A 16,663-nucleotide genomic window follows, 5' to 3' on the forward strand; every position below is an offset into this window, starting at 1 on the left:
GGTAACGATGATTACAAGATCTCACAGCAACGCCGCCACCTCTTTTTCTTCATTACTGTACTGTAGATGGGTGTAGATGGGTGCATAATTACCCCTCCAACCCACATGTTTTTTTCTCCTCTGGTTCTACCTATTTCGGACCTTGCCTGTCAAGTCCTTGCTTATCCTCCGCACGTCTCTTCTCCGCTCGTTGCAACCCGAAATCCTTCACCCACTGCCGGGATGGTGGCGTGACCCCTACCAACGTGGAAAGCCGTGCCGACATCGATTGGTGCGATGGGATGGACAACCCTCCCCACCCGTCTGCAGGCTACGATTGGCATAGCATAGCCAGCTTCTGCTAATTCCAACGACTAGCCATATCCTGTAAGCTTCTCGCGGCCCACGAGCAAATTTCAACTCGCGCCCGGCATCCCGAGCTCCGCGTGTGAGAGTTAAGTAATACTGCATGATAGGCTATGTAAGTACTCTCAAAAAGGCGCGGAGACCCGCGGATATTGTCCCCAAGTCACCTTTCGCCCGACAATCTCCATTTCCTTCTCCGTGGCTTGGATTACTAAGGACTAGGTCATGGATATTGCGGCTCCGATGTGAATTTCGTCATCAATCAAGAGGTACTTGGTTTCCAATAGTTCGATATTTTAACGTGCAGGGGATACAAGTCTAAAGAAAACCAAAGGGTGATCAAGTACTAGCTGCTTTGGGGAGAGAGTGAATGGATTTTTGGCCTTGTACTTTGTAGAAACAACATGGCTTTCTTCTCTCTTCTTCTCTCCCTGGAACTCGGATTCAACCACTATTATATTGCCTAAGTTTAGCCAGTAGAATACCACCTTAATATACATGCATGCATACAATACGCCGGTGAAACGCTGAGAGGGGAAAAAGAATAACATTGTGCGCTCTAATTATATTAAATAGTTACACGGGTTATGTTTTTGATATATATTAATATACACTTACCTTGATTAGTATCTAGGTACTTTAATAATGCCTTGCGCATATACTTAAATTAGTAGGTACCTAGAATATATTATTATAAGTTTAATACTCTTATAAAATTAATATACTATAAAATAAATAATAATAACATAATTATAAAATTATTATTATTATTATTATAAATTTATATTTTATTTTATTATATTATACAATTTGTAAAAATTAATAAAAAATAATTTATTATTAAAAAATTATATTACATTTATAATAAAAATTTATTATAAAAAAATCATATTAAATTTATAATAAAAATTTATTATAAAAAAATCATATTAAATTTATAATAAAAATTTATTATAAAAAAATTATATTAAATTATAAAATTTTTTTAAATACCCTAGTATATTACTCTATCATTTTTTCTTTCAAGAATCCCATATTCTCGGCGCGACACTGGTCTAATTTTGCAGTTGTTGCAGCTGTATCCAGCCTTGCCTCTATAATGTCTATATAAAAATATTCGCATTATAATCTAGTGTTTTGCGCTTTACTCTCGCCGCCATGCCGTCCGCAGACGTTGCAGAGCTTCAGAAAAAGCTCTTCAAGCGTATGGGTTTGAGTGTACCAGAGGACAAACAAAAGGCACCAAGGCACCCGTTCAAACCAACCAAGGGAAATTTCAGTCAAGTATCGCGTCGGAAAGCCGAAAGAGCGCAAAAAAGGACACAGCATCACCAAAAGCAGGCTTTTCCTGCTAAAAAACAAGCTAATGCGATCAATTCTACTCGCCCAGCCAGAAACTCACAACGCCCGAAAGGTCCTCCGGCAAAATCATTACCAAGTGACGATAGCCAGAGTGACAGCGACGGCTCTGAAGTACCGATTGATGAGGAAGAAGGTGACTTCTCGCGAGGATTCGACGACGACGAAAGCGACGGCTCTGAAATCGAAGACGGAGATGACTTTGGTTTAGAGGACGAGAGCGAGGGCGAGAGTGATGCTGAGAGCGGTGCGGAGAGCGACGAGGAACAGACATCACAGAAAGGGTCATCGAAATATGATGGTCTTTCTTCAAGAGTTCGCGAACAGCTGGCTCAAGATGATAAGGAAATTGAGGAACTCGAAAAGAAACTACGTATCAAGAAAGGATCATCCTCGCTGCCAAAGTCATTTAAAGATGATGGACTCGATGAAATCTTGGGCGAAGTTGGGGCAGATTCTGAGACGGTAGAAGCCGATGATAGTCTCAAAAGAAAGCAGCAGTATGACGACTGGCTAGCTTCAAAGAGGAGGAAAGCAGAGAGTGCTCCAGCTGCTCATGGTGACTCTGATGCATCAGATGGCTCAGGAGACGAGGATGAGTTCGATTTTTTAGACGATGGAAGCGACAGCCACAATCGAGAGGACGGCGCATCAAAAGTGAAAGAAAACCCATACGTAGCTCCGACCACAGGAGCAGTAGTCGCCAAATATGTGCCCCCATCTTTGCGAAAAGCTGCAAACTCAGATTCAGAAATCAAGATGCGGCTGCAAAAGCAGATCCAGGGTTTGGTGAATCGTTTGACAGAAGCAAATATCCTACAAATTGTCAAGTCTGTCGAGGATCTGTACCAGAATAATGCTCGCGGTGACATAACCGAAATTCTTACGAGTACACTTTTGGCGCAAATGTACAAGTCTTCAAGTGTTCCAGACCAGTTCTTGGTTCTCACAGGTGGCTTTTCTGCCGCGGTTTACAAAGTGATTGGATCTAGCTTTGGATCCCATCTTACGCAGCAGGTGGTAGTGAGCTTCCAAGGCTCATACAAGCATGTCATGCAGCACGGGGGCGATTTGTCAGAAATTCCAAAAGAAGCGTCGAACATTCTTGGTTATCTCACACAGTTATACCTATTCGAAGTTGTGAGCTGCAAGATCCTCTTCGATTATATGGAGAGGCTTCTAGCGGAGTTGAATGAGCTAAACGTTGAGCTTCTTCTACGTATCTGCCGTATGGCAGGCCGCCTTCTTCGGCGTGATGATCCAAATGCGCTCAAGCACGTTACATCCATTCTGAACAAGGCAGTTGGTGAAATTGGGCCCGCCAACCTGTCTGTACGTACAAAGTTTATGGTTGAGACGATTAATGATCTTGGCAAGAGCAAGCCAAAGGCTCGAGGATTAGATTCTGGTATTGTATCAGATCACGTTCTACGTATCCGAAAAAAGCTTGGTGAGCTCAAGTCACAGTCTCGGAGACTCGATGGCCTCGCACCCATGGGCTTGAGTTTGCAAGACATAGAAAAAGCAGATACACGAGGCAAATGGTGGCTGGTGGGTGCGAGTGTCCCCGCGAAAGAGACTTATCAGGATTTGGAAAAAGAGTCATCATCCGCACCAAAGAAGAATGACAGAGATCTATCAGACGATGAGGATATGGACATTGTACTGCCCGATTATTCGAAGAAAGCTCGCGGTCAAGGCTTCCACACTTCTGCACAAATAGCCATATTTACTGCTCTCATGTCCGCGACAGACTACGAGCATGGATATCGCCAATATGCCAGTCTCAAATTGAGAAAAGACGATCAAAATGAGATTGCTCGTGTTCTTGTACAGTGCGTCGGGAGTGAAGCAAACTACAATGAATACTACGCACTCGTGGGCAAGCAGGCTTGCATCAACAACAAAATCAGGTTTGCTTTCCAAGATAGGCTTTGGAGAATATTCCGGAGCCTTGGCGAGCTTATGTTTGGTGAAGAAGCAGAAGACGAAGAGACTGCCGACAGTGCCAAGATGAAGGACGAGCGGCGCCTTAGCCATGTGGCTCGCTTCTACGCGACTCTGATATCTAACGGGGCCCTGAACATCAATATATTGAAGCCCTTACATCTTTCTAGGCTGAATCCATGGACACTTGTGTTTGTTGAGCAGCTCATAGTCAGCCTCCTGCAAGCCTGTCGAGGCAGTAATGAGGACAAAGAGAGTGCCAGGGTGGCCAAGGCCTTTGGCGCAGTGGCAGATATCCCGTCACTTGCGGCGGGCTTGGACTGGTTTCTTCGGAAGAAGCTACGGAAAAACAAGTTGTTAACGCCCAAGGAGGCGAAGAGGCTGGAAAGAGTTAGGGGGAAGGCTGAGGCTATTGTACAGGCTCAGGCAGCCAGGGAAGTCTAGGGAAGCCTGGAGAAGCTGATCTCGCCGGGATATTTACTAACAACACATGAATCACATAAATCACAGACACGGATATAGAATATGTAGATTGGTAGTTGCTTGGACGTGCAAGCGGAGTATAATACCCCTTTGAAACAAGGTTGCCGAGGATAATGACGCTCAACGAAAACTGTCAGGAACCAGCGTGACAATAAAAAAGGGACACTAATTTTGTCATCATATTGCCCCGGTCTGCCCGGCGAATCCTCGTCCAGCAGTGGCAATTTGCCGAAGGGCAAAGATCTGTCATGCTTGACACCCTTTCATAGGCGGCAACCCGCCGGTTGATATAATCTTGCCCGGGACAATTGCACTGAGACAGCTAGTTGTTCCTTTGTTCCTTTGTTAGGCAACTTCAGCTCTCCGGGGGCGTCCCGCCTCTAAGCGAGAGAGGCCGATTTGCGCCGCCGAACAGAGGGGTACGTAGCGATACCTCGTGACGACATGTCGAGGGGCAAAAAAATGAGAATAAAAAGCTGCAGTCGTGGGGCTGCGCTGCTCGCCCAGCGGCATTGGCCTCAGCACAGCACCAAGCACGGAGTACCAAGCTAGTATCCTGCTGGTACCTTTTGCCTGACAGCGCGCCCACTCCCCATTGTTCAGGTAATCAAGCAGTGGCCAGCACGCTGAGACTCAGCGGAGCTTCCCTAAAACCGGCCGGCTATGCTATAGGCCCAAGCCGATGCACTTCTTTTCGATCTCCAAACCGTCTACAATCTTCTCCATCAATTCATCATATCACTCCCAGTAACGGCTGCCCAGCATGCTCGCGAGCCGCCTGATACCCCGAAGTGCCATCCGCACGCTGCCGAGCAGGCAATTGGCGTGAGTGCCCAGCTCCCCTCCTAGCAGTCGCTATTTGCGATTGTAGAAAATCTCTCGCGTAGCTAACCCGTATCTTTTTTGAGCAGGTCTCCAGTCGCCGCGCCAGTCCTGTCACGATGGGTCCGAGGATTCGCCTCTGCTTCTGGTTCGTAACCGTATCCTGCCTACTCTGGCCTGCGCAAGATTTTATATATGCTAACAGGGGGGTTTAGAGGAGAAGGACCTGATTATCATCGGTGGTGGTGTTGCCGGATATGTTGCAGCTATCAAGGCTGGACAGGAGGGCATGAAGGTGAGGAAAAAAAAAAACTCTGAGGCTTTTTCTTCTTTGCCTTGGGCAGCTGATATCCAGAAACTAACTTATTTCTGCGAATAGGTTGCGTGCATTGAGAAGCGAGGCACCCTTGGAGGCACCTGTCTGAACGTCGGCTGCATTCCCTCAAAATCTCTGCTCAACAACTCACATCTGTACCACCAAATTCTTCACGACTCAAAACACCGAGGTATTGAGGTCAGCGATGTCAAGCTGAACCTCCAACAGTTCATGAAAGCCAAGGAAACCGCCGTCACTGGCCTGACCAAGGGCGTTGAGTTCCTCCTGAAGAAGAACGGCGCAGAGTATATCAAGGGCACTGGTTCTTTCATCAACGAGCACGAAATCAAGGTTAACCTCAACGATGGCGGTGAGTCCGTCATTCGCGGCAAGAACATCCTCATCGCCACTGGTTCTGAGGCTACCCCCTTCCCCGGTCTCACCATCGATGAGAAGCGCGTCGTCACCAGCACTGGCGCTATTGCCCTCGAGAAGGTCCCCGAGACCTTGACCGTTATCGGAGGCGGTATCATTGGTCTCGAGATGGCCTCCGTCTGGTCACGATTGGGAGCCAAAGTTACCGTCGTTGAGTTCCTCGGTCAGATCGGCGGACCCGGCATGGATACCGAGATCTCCAAGGCTACCCAGAAGATCCTCAAGAAGCAGGGCATCGAGTTCAAGCTCAATACCAAGGTTGTCAGCGGAGACACCAATGGCGAGCTTGTCAAGCTCGATATTGATGCTGCTAAGGGTGGCAAGCCCGAGACCGTAAGTAGTTAATCAAATGGCAGTCGCAATATTTTCGGGTAGTATCGGTGCTAATATGCGTCACAGATTGACTCTGAGGTTGTTTTGGTCGCCATTGGCCGACGGCCCTACACCCAGGGTCTGGGCCTCGAGAACATCGGCCTCGAGCTGGACGAGAGAGGTCGCGTCATCATCGACTCTGAATACCGAACCAAGATCCCCCACATCCGCTGTATCGGTGATGTTACATTCGGACCCATGTTGGCCCACAAGGCCGAGGAGGAAGGCGTTGCCGTCGTCGAGTACATATCCAAGGGCCACGGCCACGTCAACTACGGATGTATCCCCTCCGTCATGTACACCCACCCCGAAGTTGCCTGGGTTGGCCAGTCAGAGCAAGACCTCAAGAGCCAGAACATCCCCTACAAGATCGGCACTTTCCCCTTCAGCGCCAACTCCCGAGCCAAGACCAACCTCGACTCTGACGGTCTCGTCAAGATCCTTGCCGACCCTGAGACTGACCGTCTGCTCGGTGCCCACATTGTTGGACCCGGTGCCGGTGAGATGATTGCTGAGGCTACTCTGGCTCTTGAGTACGGTGCCTCCAGCGAGGACATTGCCCGAACCTGCCACGCTCACCCCACCCTGTCTGAGGCTTTCAAGGAGGCTGCCATGGCCACCTACGCCAAGGCTCTGCACTTCTAAGCTGCGTCGTTCTGGTCTAAGCCTGGTGTGGCGTAGGATTGATGGATGATCTGGCATCTTTGGGGGGAAGCTATCTTCTAGCCAATAAGCCATCTGTAGCGACAAAACGAGAAAAGGAAAGAAATTAGATAGAAATTGGGGATGCAGCGAAGCATGGCTGCATACCCCAGGGTTGCTTAGGAGGTGAAGCGTCAAACTTTAGCTGGATCTATTCGTAGAGTCACCGAGTTTGTTCATGGGTTGTATAATATTATAAAATAATAAAGCTAAAAAGAAGCAATATTTACGATTCAGATCACTAGAGATTGTTCTTGTACAGCAAAGCAGAAAGTATAGCATAGGAGCTGTGATTGATTGAATGATTTATTTATACTAAATGCATGTAGAACCCCTCTCGTCTTGTAGCACCAGTAAGCAACGCTTTGTTGCCGTTGAGAGCAGCGCCTGGCAACCAATACGATGGCAAAGGCCAAAAAATCTAATGCTTTAATACCCGTACCTTCATGTAAAATGTCACCAACAGAACGCCCAAATTTCAACCCTTGAGAATCCAAATTCTAAATCTAAAACTCCCCAAAAAGAAGAGTAAGAAACTCACCCCCCTTGTAAGATTTAAAAGACCCCTCCCCGACGGTGATGTTGTGCCTGCCGAAACTGGTTAATCAGTCCAAGCACGCCAGCTTCTGGCTCGTTGGAGTTAGCCATGCTGTTCTCCTTGCTGAGCTCCCTGCCAGGTGACGTCTGCCACATGGATTCTCCAAGCATGGCTCCGGCTTCGGAGCTGTCACCTCCCAGCCCAGCTGCATCCATATCAGCCTCATATGGCTCTTCAGGGATTTGTACATCAGCACGGTGAGCTCCTCGCGAAGGGCGCGGTTTATGTGGTCCTCGTGCTCCAAAGTTTGTGATTGATGGCTGGTGGCGAGGATCTAACAGCATAGACGCCATGGGAGATGGCTGTGTAATGCTGTGTCCTCCCCTGGGAAACGTGCCTAGCCCTGCTGTTCGGCTTCTATTTCTTCCTGTTTCTGTATTTCCTACTTGAGAAGCTTGCATATCCGCTGCTAGAGTAGGTGAATTTAGATTTGGGAACGCAGGCGGAGGATGGAATGGCTGTTGCGATCCAGGAGGCATATGTCCGGGTATGCCAGTCTTTGGATTAATAACGTAATTGTCAAGGAATCCATAATAAGATGCGGCCATCTTCCCGTGCTTGGTTGCATAGTAATCCTCGCGCACATCCTGAGTTACCCTTTGACCACTGGTCTGGCCTGGTCCCTTTTTGAAGTCAAATACGGCAAATGAGCAGACATAGCCCAAGCCGTCGACATGCACCGTAAATTCCCGAAAGAAGTCCACAATCTGATCACTGCACTTCGGTAGTGACAAAAGTAGCAGTAAGGGAGTAGTTATGATGCCCAAGACTTCTTCCAAGAAGATGACCACCTTCATCTTGTAGAGTTCAGAAAACTCCTGCTTAATTTCGAAACTATGCAATCTTCCTTGCCAGTGGTCGGGCATATAATGAGTATATTCAACCACGTTCCTCAGAGCATACTCGGGATTGAATACTAAAGACTCTTCAGATACCATGCCTCTAGTGATTGCCCATATGCCTCCAAATATTCCCAGATAGAACAAGGCAGTTCGATCTTTTGTAATCTCAAATGATAGGAATAGTTCAGAATCAAGCAGCGTACACACTGCGAGAATGGCAGTGAGAGCTCCGGACATGAATGCGATGCTTCGCGCAATTTCCTCTGTCATACGTTTCGGAAATTGATCAATATACCGGGTCGCAAATGGAAATGACATATGGAGTCTTTCGTAAAATATATGAGGAAGCTCGTTGAATTCGCGAAATTTCCATTCCGCAAGTGAAGTATATTTGCGAGCTGCAGCCAGCTTGGGATCCTTTTGATATTCCTGCATATTATTATTTAGCGGTGATCATACAATTTGTGTTCTTTCAAGCACAGTACTCACATTGTAATATGTAAAAAAGTAAACAATGATGACATACGCAAGGACAATGGGAGCGAATAGGAGATTCAAGAAGCCAGCAAAATAAAACCGCTGCTTCAATTTTTGGCTTAAAATCCCCCTTCGTTCAGCACGCAAAAAGTCCTGCTGAACTTGGCCCAGCTCATTGAATGCCATGTCAAGAATACAGTAATGCAGATACCATTCCATAGTCTTTGAAAACAATTGACGGCCTCGAAGAAAGGGAAACGGAAGCGACAAGTCCAGTAGATCTTTGTTGATCATGGCAATCAAGTAATTCTCCTTGCGCATCAGTCGATTCGCGATATCGTGAGCGTCCAATCGTTCCTTCGACTGGGTACCGATAAAGCGTCGTAAGTTTTGCGGTATATCTGCTGCCGTCCTGGGATTTTGATCCCGCAGAGTCATGATTCGAGCAACTACATCCTGCCAAGAGATGGTCTGCATATCTTGCTCGGGAATCTCGAGAAGAACAATGAAAAATTCGCGAACAAAGAGTAGACGGCGGATCTCAAAGAAATACTGTACAGACTTCCATATGAAGAAGAAGGAGTAGAACCATATTCCCAAGGCCCACCATCCCGACATTTTCTGGGTGCAGCGAGGTATTACCACCTCGCTCAGCGCGTGGCTATGAGGTATGCTGCTGTAATCGACGCACTGAGTCAAAAAAGTCAACAAAACAGCTACGAATAAAGTTTCCCTGCCTCTCTGTATTAGTTATTGCCATATTCACGGTAGCTAACCAAAGCTCATGGTCGAAACTCACAGTAGCCACAGAGCATTTGCACACATGATGCACCACATCCCACCCCCTTCGTAATAGTCATAAACATCTCTCATGAAGCTATCGAGATTCGTGATATTCACCCATTTCCACAGCGCCGTATTCTTTCGGTTAAACGATGCTCCAGCGTTTATTGAAGGTATGTAAGGCGCCGCAGCCGGTCGTGTGTTTGGCCTCGGAGCTTCGTGTCTCCTTTCATCAGCCGGTGGCCGCCATGGAGCGTGGCTGTGACTTGATGAAAGATCAGGACTGCGATAATGTTGGGACTCATGCGGTGCTTCTGCTCGAGCTAGGCCTGGGTTTGCCGTGGCCTTGTTGGGCTCCACGAGGAGAGAAGCAGGCACGTCCTCATCGCCTTCGTCGTCGTGTGGCCATCCTAGAGAAGAGCTTCGGCCATCGGCAGCTGTTCTCCGAACGCCATCGTGCACGCTGTTCGCTTCCGGGGATAACACGCTGTCGGTGTTGTTGCGACGCCTGGCCGTAGGCAGAAAGTCGTGGTCTGCGATTGACGGCCCTGCTTCCGTGTCCAAATCTGCTTCATCGTCGTAGCCTCGCAGCTGTTCGTAAAACGATCGACCGCCCTGAGTAGACGCGGTAAGTCGTCCAAAAATCTTGGGTGCCATGTTGGAAGCTCAGTCACGAAGCTCTGTTGATGGCAAAGCGCAGCCAACCATGATCATCTAGAATCGCTCGTAAGATGGAGGGGAGGAACAGGCCAAAGACCATAGACGTCAAATGTGCCAGCGATGTGCATATCAATCATACGCCCGAGCCAGAAAAGAAGGGATCCTGTTGGAGGAAGCGTGATGCGAGGACAGTCAGCTGGTGCTGGATTTACGCTTTGTTACTGCCTGAAAGTCAGGTGGCTGCTGGTGGATAGAAGAGGCGTCACCGGATGAGTAACCACGAGCTATGATCTAAGCTCTGCCGGTACCAGATCTCAACTAGGGAAAGCTAAATATAGGGAGGGGGAAAAAAGAGGGCCGCCGTCATTCACTGCTACACACCAAACACCTCCTAAACGCTGTATTCTCATAGCATTTAACATTTTTTGAAAAAAAAAAAAAATAAAATAAAAAAAAAAAAAAAAAAAAAAAAAAAAAAAAAAAAATACAATAAAAGCATTATCCACCTAGGAAATACGTAGAACATTCATAAAATCACTGACCGCAGCTAATATTGATCTGGAAAATACTATATTCAAACATCATCTATTTACTTTATTTTTTGAAAAAATGGGTAATTATAGCTTATGGCTCTGTTACTCCGAATAATCTCTATAATTACTATTCATCGCAAATATTCTTTACAAATTGTCGTTTCGTTTAATGAAATACGCTCTGAGGAAGCAATCAAAGTCAGCAAATGTGGAATTTACCTGGGTTTCCTACGCTCGGCTACGTTCGGCACACGATGCGTAAGAGAGAGAAAGATGTGGCGACTTACTTGGAAAACTCATAGGCGGACCAGCAAATAGCAGTACTTGGCATCGTTGTGACAACTCTGGGCCTGACGCCCTTGAAAAAGCCCTTGAAGCCCTCTCTTCTATACAGTAGCTTGCAACCGTCTAGGAAGCCGCTAACATTTCTGACTTGCGGATCGGAGGATGTGCCTCTCGTCTGTAGGATCGTCTTGATAACATCCATGGGTGTGGTGAGACCAGCGGCAAAGCCACCGGCAACGGCTCCGGCAAGACAGTGGGTGACGGGGTCGTAAGCCTTCTGCGGGTTCATCGCGGTTGAGATGGATTCGTATGCGAGGAATTGTAACGCGGTGAAGGGAACGGTCATGGAGAGCGTGGTTGGGTAGGAGATGTAAAAGGCGCCCAGGCCTTCGTTTCGGTAGATGTACTTGGCGCAGTCGACCATGGAGCGATACATCTTTCGAGACTCCTGCATCTGCATACGTTGCTTTATAACTACAAAGACATTCACCGGTAAGCTTTGCGCACAACTCTCACAGGTTCAACGTTCGTTATGATCACGTACCATCGAATGGATTCATGAAAGCATCGCTGGCAATCGTAGCTGCGGCACCGCTTGTGGCTGCAGGACATTGAGTTAGTCATGTGAAGAGCAAACGATGTTTGGCAGCAAGAGAAAACTTACCGGCAGCAAGAGGGTGGTGTACGCCAGCCTGATTGCCACCCATGGCATGTTTGACGGCTTCGTACGTCGCAAAGTAAACAGCGTGGGCAGGACCTGTTATGAATCACAGAAGAGTTAGAAAATAGGCCACATGGAAAAGAAAAAAAAAAATTGGACAGGATTAAAGCAGCCTAGATGCATGAGATAAACGTACCAGCTCCCACTATGACGCTGGACATGCCGCGCCATAAACTGAATACACCCTCGGTTCGCGCAATGTGGAATGTATTTCGGATAACGCTGCTATGTGCTGTGGTTCCATGTGGTTGTAGAACTTGCATTCGCGTCTATATCGTTGGAAGCCTCGGCATTAGTATCAGGTTGGAAGAAGAGGGCGACGGTTGTGGCAGAGGAGCAACTGCCAGGCGGGCATTACCTTTATCGCATCAATTGGATACATGACGGTGTGTTCCTTGAATCCTCGTCAGTAGACATTCAGTTTTGAGTCAACAGCAAAGCTGTCACAAGCCACAGCTCGGCAGCAATAAATCAGTCACTCACAGCAATGCCAGCAAATGCTCCCGCAGCCATGTTCTGCAGCAGGGAGAAGTTTGGCGGGAGGGATTCATAGCTACGCAAGTCAGAAAAGAGCTCCAAGAGACAATCTCAGTCTCGAATGTCGCATCACGCAGAGCATCACTCACTCGTAGTCTTCTTCCTCTTCCACCACAGGCTTGCCACTTGCCGGCTGGGCCATCTCGGCCACAGCGTCAGAAGCTACGCCAAAAGTCTTGGAATTGATGGCAGCCAGGTTGGCAGATGCAGCGTGCTGAGGCAGCACGGCCAGCGTCGAAAGGAAGGTTGGTATCGAAGTCGGAGTCGAGAGAGGGCGAGGAGGGCGACGGCGGGCGCAGCGACTTTGCGGGCTATCGACGATGTAGGGCGCAATTCACGGTTCAAAGCCGATGTAGCTGATGTGGCCGATAGCTTCGTGCGGAGATGGTCGCGAGCAGAACGAGAGTCGGATCAATGGGCCGCGATGGTCGTCGAGCAATGGGTTGCCGGGGCGTCGAGAAGAAACGAGTTGCTGGGCAGAGGAATGGGGGAATGAGGGAGTAAGATGGCCGCTTTCTTTTCGCTGAATTCCCACGAGCCGGGCAGCTTCAGAGCGGAGCCTATTAACCGGTCTATAAAAATTTCCAGCTCGTCTCCGTTGACGGCCTCGGAGTCCGGGAGGCAATTGCGAGGTGCGTGTGGGAGCCCCACCATACACTGCTGCGGAGTAATCCCGGGATATCATAGATGAGATACGCTCAGCCATTCCGACTCCCGATGGCCGAAAAAAATCTGATAAGCCCGCGGTATGACGACCCTCGAAATACCCACGGACATATATTTTAAATTATCCACGGACATTTAAGCTGTATTTGGCCTAAAAGCATTTTAGCGCTTTCTCAAGGCGTACCAGTACCTTGTGTTTACACGCAAAGTGCCAGCCTCGAGTGCATATTAGCTATAAGTTTTACGCAGCAGCAAGGACAAAAAAAAAGCTACCCAGGGCGTAAAGAGGTTTGGCAAATGTACCTTGACCTAGAAGAAAAAGAACCAAGATAATCTAGGCTGAATATAGCCTAGATGTCCGTGGATATTTGATACATGTCTGCGGGCATTTAGGGGTTCGGCTCGGAAAGGCTATTTGCTCTATTCTCTGGAAATTATTTCGTCATCTTACTTGACATGTGAGAAAACGGATAACCAAGAACAAAAAGGCTAAGTTGCTGCCTGCTTTATTTGTATATACGCTATGCATAGTAGTATAATCAAATGATGATACCGAAAATGATGCATACTCATCTCTCATACCCACTCTCATACGGTCTAGAAAAAAGAAAAGCAAAGGAAGAACCCCTTTATAAACAATACCTCTTTTAAAATCCAAATGGCCCGTTGTTGAAGTGAAATTTGAATTGCTGTCCTCCACCTCCGCCTGGTTGCTGGAATGCCCAGTGCTGGCCACCAAATGGCGAGCCTTGGAATGGGCTTCCTCTCTCGTTGTTGTTGGGGTCGTCTCCTCTGTCAAACCGGGCGCGCAACTCAGGGTCACTCAACACCTCGTACGCCTCATTGATGCCTTGCATCTTCTTCTCCGCTTCCTCTTTGCTGATGCCTTGCTTGTGAGCTTTGTCTGGATGGAACTGCTTGGATGCCTTGCGGTATGCAGACTTTATCTGTCTTTCATCAGCATCGCTGGCCACACCAAGAACCTTGTAGTAGTCCTTTGTCTTGCTTCGTTTTAGTTCGATTTGTGCCTTGTTAAGAATTGGGTTGACCTTGTCTCTCTTATCGGGATGCGCGTTTGCTGCACTCTCCAACGCTTGAATGGCTGCCTCAAACTCCTCCTTCTTGAGCAGCGTCTTGCCACGATGTAGAAGAGCCCAGAAAGAGTTCTCATTTAGCTGAATCGCTTCATCGCAATACTTCTCGGCATGTTTGCTTGCTGACTGTTACACAATAGTGTTAGCACATGGTCCGGTAGCACCACTGAAGAGAAGAAAAGTAAAGCGAAACAAATGGGGTGCGTGTTAATATTGCTTACCTCAACGTATGCTTGGCAAACCATCTCGACCAGTTGCTCGTATAAAACGACTTTACCCTTGGCAGGTATTCTACCTTCCTCGCGCAGCTCGTTGACCTGTCCCTGTACCGTTGCAAGAAGCCCAGGCTCCTCTTCTGTTCCGACCAGCCCTCTGCCTGCAGTGGCGAATTGCCCCTTGCTTAGCTGACCAGTAGCCTTGTTGAAGGCCTTTGTAACGGCTTTTTCTTGTTTGTGTAACTTCTTGCAGACTTTGGAGTCTGGGTCGGAATGAAGACATTTCCGAATTTGTCCGACACCGGCGTCAGGATCCCCCAAATTGTAGAACGAAACAGCTGAGATGACGACATGAGGAGAAATGTCTCCAGGCCGCATCTGTAGGATGTGGCGGAGATCGCCAATGCCTTCTTCTAGCTCGCCGCGCTCAAAGCGACAGTGCGACCGCGCTTCACGTAACGGCGCATATCTCGAGGCGACGACGATGGCATCTCCGGCATGATTGACGCACTCCTCCCAGTTGCCCACCTTTTCAGCAGCCAGGGCCAGCTTCATTGACTCCTCTGCCGCCGCCAGGGCCAGAACATCGGGGGAATCAGGCCCCTCGCCCGCCGCAGCGTAATCAGCCTTTGCGCCATCCCACTCAGCAGCCTTGGCCTTGATTTTGGCGAGCTGAATGTGCGCACCGGGAAAGTTGGGTCTCAGAGCAAGCACCTTGTTGAAATCCTCAGTTGCCAAGTTTGCGCGACCGAGTGACAGATACGTGGTGGCTCGCTTGAAGAAGGACAGGTAGTTGGTAGGATCTCGAGCGATGGCGGCATCGTAATAGGCTAGTGCTTCGTTGGTTTCGCCTTTTGTAAGATGCTCTTGCGCTGACGTCAAGAGCATCGATACGGGCACATCTATAGGAATGTCTTGTGCCAATACAGCGCCAGCCGATATAAGTGCGGCCGTCACAAGCAGGTTTGGCAAGTGAAGGCGCATCTTGGGCGGCCAGAGGTGCTCGACCTGGAGAACAAGAGCGGCTCGCTAGAGAGAAGACAAGTTGAGCATGGAACCTCGTCGCGGGACAATGAGCGCTAGGAAGTTGGCGAGAGAAATTCGAATTATGGAAGAGTGAGACGTGTCAAGAAAGCCGCAATCTATATACTCTGTTCTTTAGCTAGGCGTGACATGTGGGGAGTCGCAAAACGGGAAGCCGTACTTTAACGCTGGGAACGGCAGGCAGGGGACGAAAAAAGAGGGTATGCTGTCCTTTACGGAGTAGCATGGGCACGGATCTCACAACTTACAGGGGCTAGGGTGCATTAGCCTCACCATGTGTTGGTGGCAGTAGTGCTTCAGTAGTGCTTCAATATAAGGCATGCGTGCTGCGGCCGCGGGAGAGTTTAGTCCCTAGCCAACAGCCTCTCCGATAAACTCTGTAGTTTATACTTTGCAGTATGCATTAGCGAACAAATTTATCGAAATAATATTAAGGTGCATATTATACATGCAAAGTACCTACAACCTGGAGTTTGAGTATAGAATCTGGAGTGGGGCCCTTTTCGAAACTTTGAGTTTCTGTAGGATTCAATATATTAGAAGCAAGTACTGCCTAAATACCCAAGCAGTAAGTATCTGTATAATCTTGTAAATTTATATAGAAGATTGTTGGCATTTATTCCATAATTTCCTGCATTTTGCATGATTTAAATAGCACAAATCGTAAAAAATCAATATTTGCTAAATTGGTACCCATGACCTAGGTATCGAGCAGATCAAGAATTCCGCGCTAACGCCACCCGTTCTCTTATCGATATCTACTCCAGAATGCATGATCCATACCTCAAACTAGCGACATCCCACTTTCAACGGCAGCCTCGCTAAACCGCCAGCAAAACTCCGCCTCCAGGATGAGTTCAGGGCATCTCAGCCAAGACGAGGTCAGCCTCTCTCCCAGCATACATAAAGATGCTCTATTCATAACGGTGTAGCACCTGCAAATGTACTGACGCTTGCGCCGCACCCCTCTAGTTCTTCGACAAGCTCGGCCATCTGTTTAACCACAGAAAGAGCAGCGACCATGGCGCCATCTATCTAACACAAAAGCGACGTAAGACATCACACGACCACCAATTGGTTACACATCATCCAGAACTTGGCTTTGGACCTGCCTCTAACTAGACCTCACTTCTCTCTCGTCCATCTAGTCACATACGATCCCAGCGAGCAGTCAACGACCGCCAAGCTCTTCCCAGACCTCCTCCCCGACAAGCCCCTACCAATCATCATCAAGGCCACAAACGGCAAGTCGAAGCGCGACAGATCAGACAAGGAGAAGCTCTCAACCGTAGTCCAGCCCCACGAGCTGGAAGCCTTCTACGTCCGTTATGCTGATGTCTGCAAGGCGGGTATGACATTGTTGAAGCCGAGAGACAAGAAGAAGGCGAAGGCAAAGGCAAAGAAGAAGAAGGCCACTTCATAGGAGT

At 48.2% G+C, this 16,663-nt stretch overlaps 5 protein-coding genes across 5 annotated transcripts; 2 read left to right on the forward strand and 3 right to left on the reverse strand.

Moving 5' to 3' along the window:
- Positions 1-1,503: 1,503 nt before the first annotated feature.
- Positions 1,504-6,724, forward strand: GGI43DRAFT_423299 (dihydrolipoyl dehydrogenase; the record flags this gene model as incomplete). The annotated part of the gene is made up of 5 exons (XM_083208225.1): positions 1,504-4,041; positions 4,807-4,959; positions 5,162-5,251; positions 5,336-6,040; positions 6,107-6,724. The coding sequence occupies 5 exons, from the start codon at positions 1,504-1,506 to the stop codon at positions 6,722-6,724; spliced, it is 4,104 nt and encodes a 1,367-aa protein (XP_083059701.1).
- A 331-nt stretch (positions 6,725-7,055) lies between these two features.
- GGI43DRAFT_406850 (autophagy protein ATG9) lies at positions 7,056-10,423 on the reverse strand. The gene is made up of 3 exons (XM_083206171.1): positions 9,498-10,423; positions 8,711-9,431; positions 7,056-8,650 (listed from the first exon to the last, which is right to left on the reverse strand). The coding sequence occupies exons 1-3, from the start codon at positions 10,136-10,138 to the stop codon at positions 7,337-7,339; spliced, it is 2,676 nt and encodes an 891-aa protein (XP_083059702.1). The 5' UTR covers positions 10,139-10,423; the 3' UTR covers positions 7,056-7,336.
- Positions 10,424-10,694: 271 nt separating this feature from the next.
- On the reverse strand, positions 10,695-12,941 carry GGI43DRAFT_406852 (mitochondrial carrier domain-containing protein). Its single transcript, XM_083206172.1, has 8 exons — positions 12,307-12,941; positions 12,164-12,233; positions 12,039-12,074; positions 11,817-11,949; positions 11,624-11,716; positions 11,504-11,560; positions 10,962-11,433; positions 10,695-10,855 (listed from the first exon to the last, which is right to left on the reverse strand). The coding sequence occupies exons 1-8, from the start codon at positions 12,357-12,359 to the stop codon at positions 10,822-10,824; spliced, it is 948 nt and encodes a 315-aa protein (XP_083059703.1). The 5' UTR covers positions 12,360-12,941; the 3' UTR covers positions 10,695-10,821.
- Positions 12,942-15,483, reverse strand: GGI43DRAFT_406854 (tetratricopeptide repeat protein). The gene is made up of 3 exons (XM_083206173.1): positions 15,397-15,483; positions 14,199-15,343; positions 12,942-14,103 (listed from the first exon to the last, which is right to left on the reverse strand). Exons 2-3 carry the CDS (start codon positions 15,174-15,176, stop codon positions 13,531-13,533), a joined length of 1,551 nt encoding a protein of 516 aa, XP_083059704.1. The 5' UTR covers positions 15,177-15,343; positions 15,397-15,483; the 3' UTR covers positions 12,942-13,530.
- Positions 15,484-16,087: 604 nt separating this feature from the next.
- On the forward strand, positions 16,088-16,659 carry GGI43DRAFT_384433 (signal recognition particle, SRP9/SRP14 subunit; the record flags this gene model as incomplete). The annotated part of the gene is made up of 3 exons (XM_083203522.1): positions 16,088-16,117; positions 16,209-16,287; positions 16,385-16,659. 3 exons carry the CDS (start codon positions 16,088-16,090, stop codon positions 16,657-16,659), a joined length of 384 nt encoding a protein of 127 aa, XP_083059705.1.
- Positions 16,660-16,663: the final 4 nt, after the last annotated feature.

Source organism: Trichoderma evansii (assembly GCF_050947405.1).
Source record: "Trichoderma evansii strain SZMC 28006 chromosome Unknown GGI43scaffold_12, whole genome shotgun sequence".
NCBI classification, from domain to species: Eukaryota; Fungi; Ascomycota; class Sordariomycetes; order Hypocreales; family Hypocreaceae; genus Trichoderma; species Trichoderma evansii.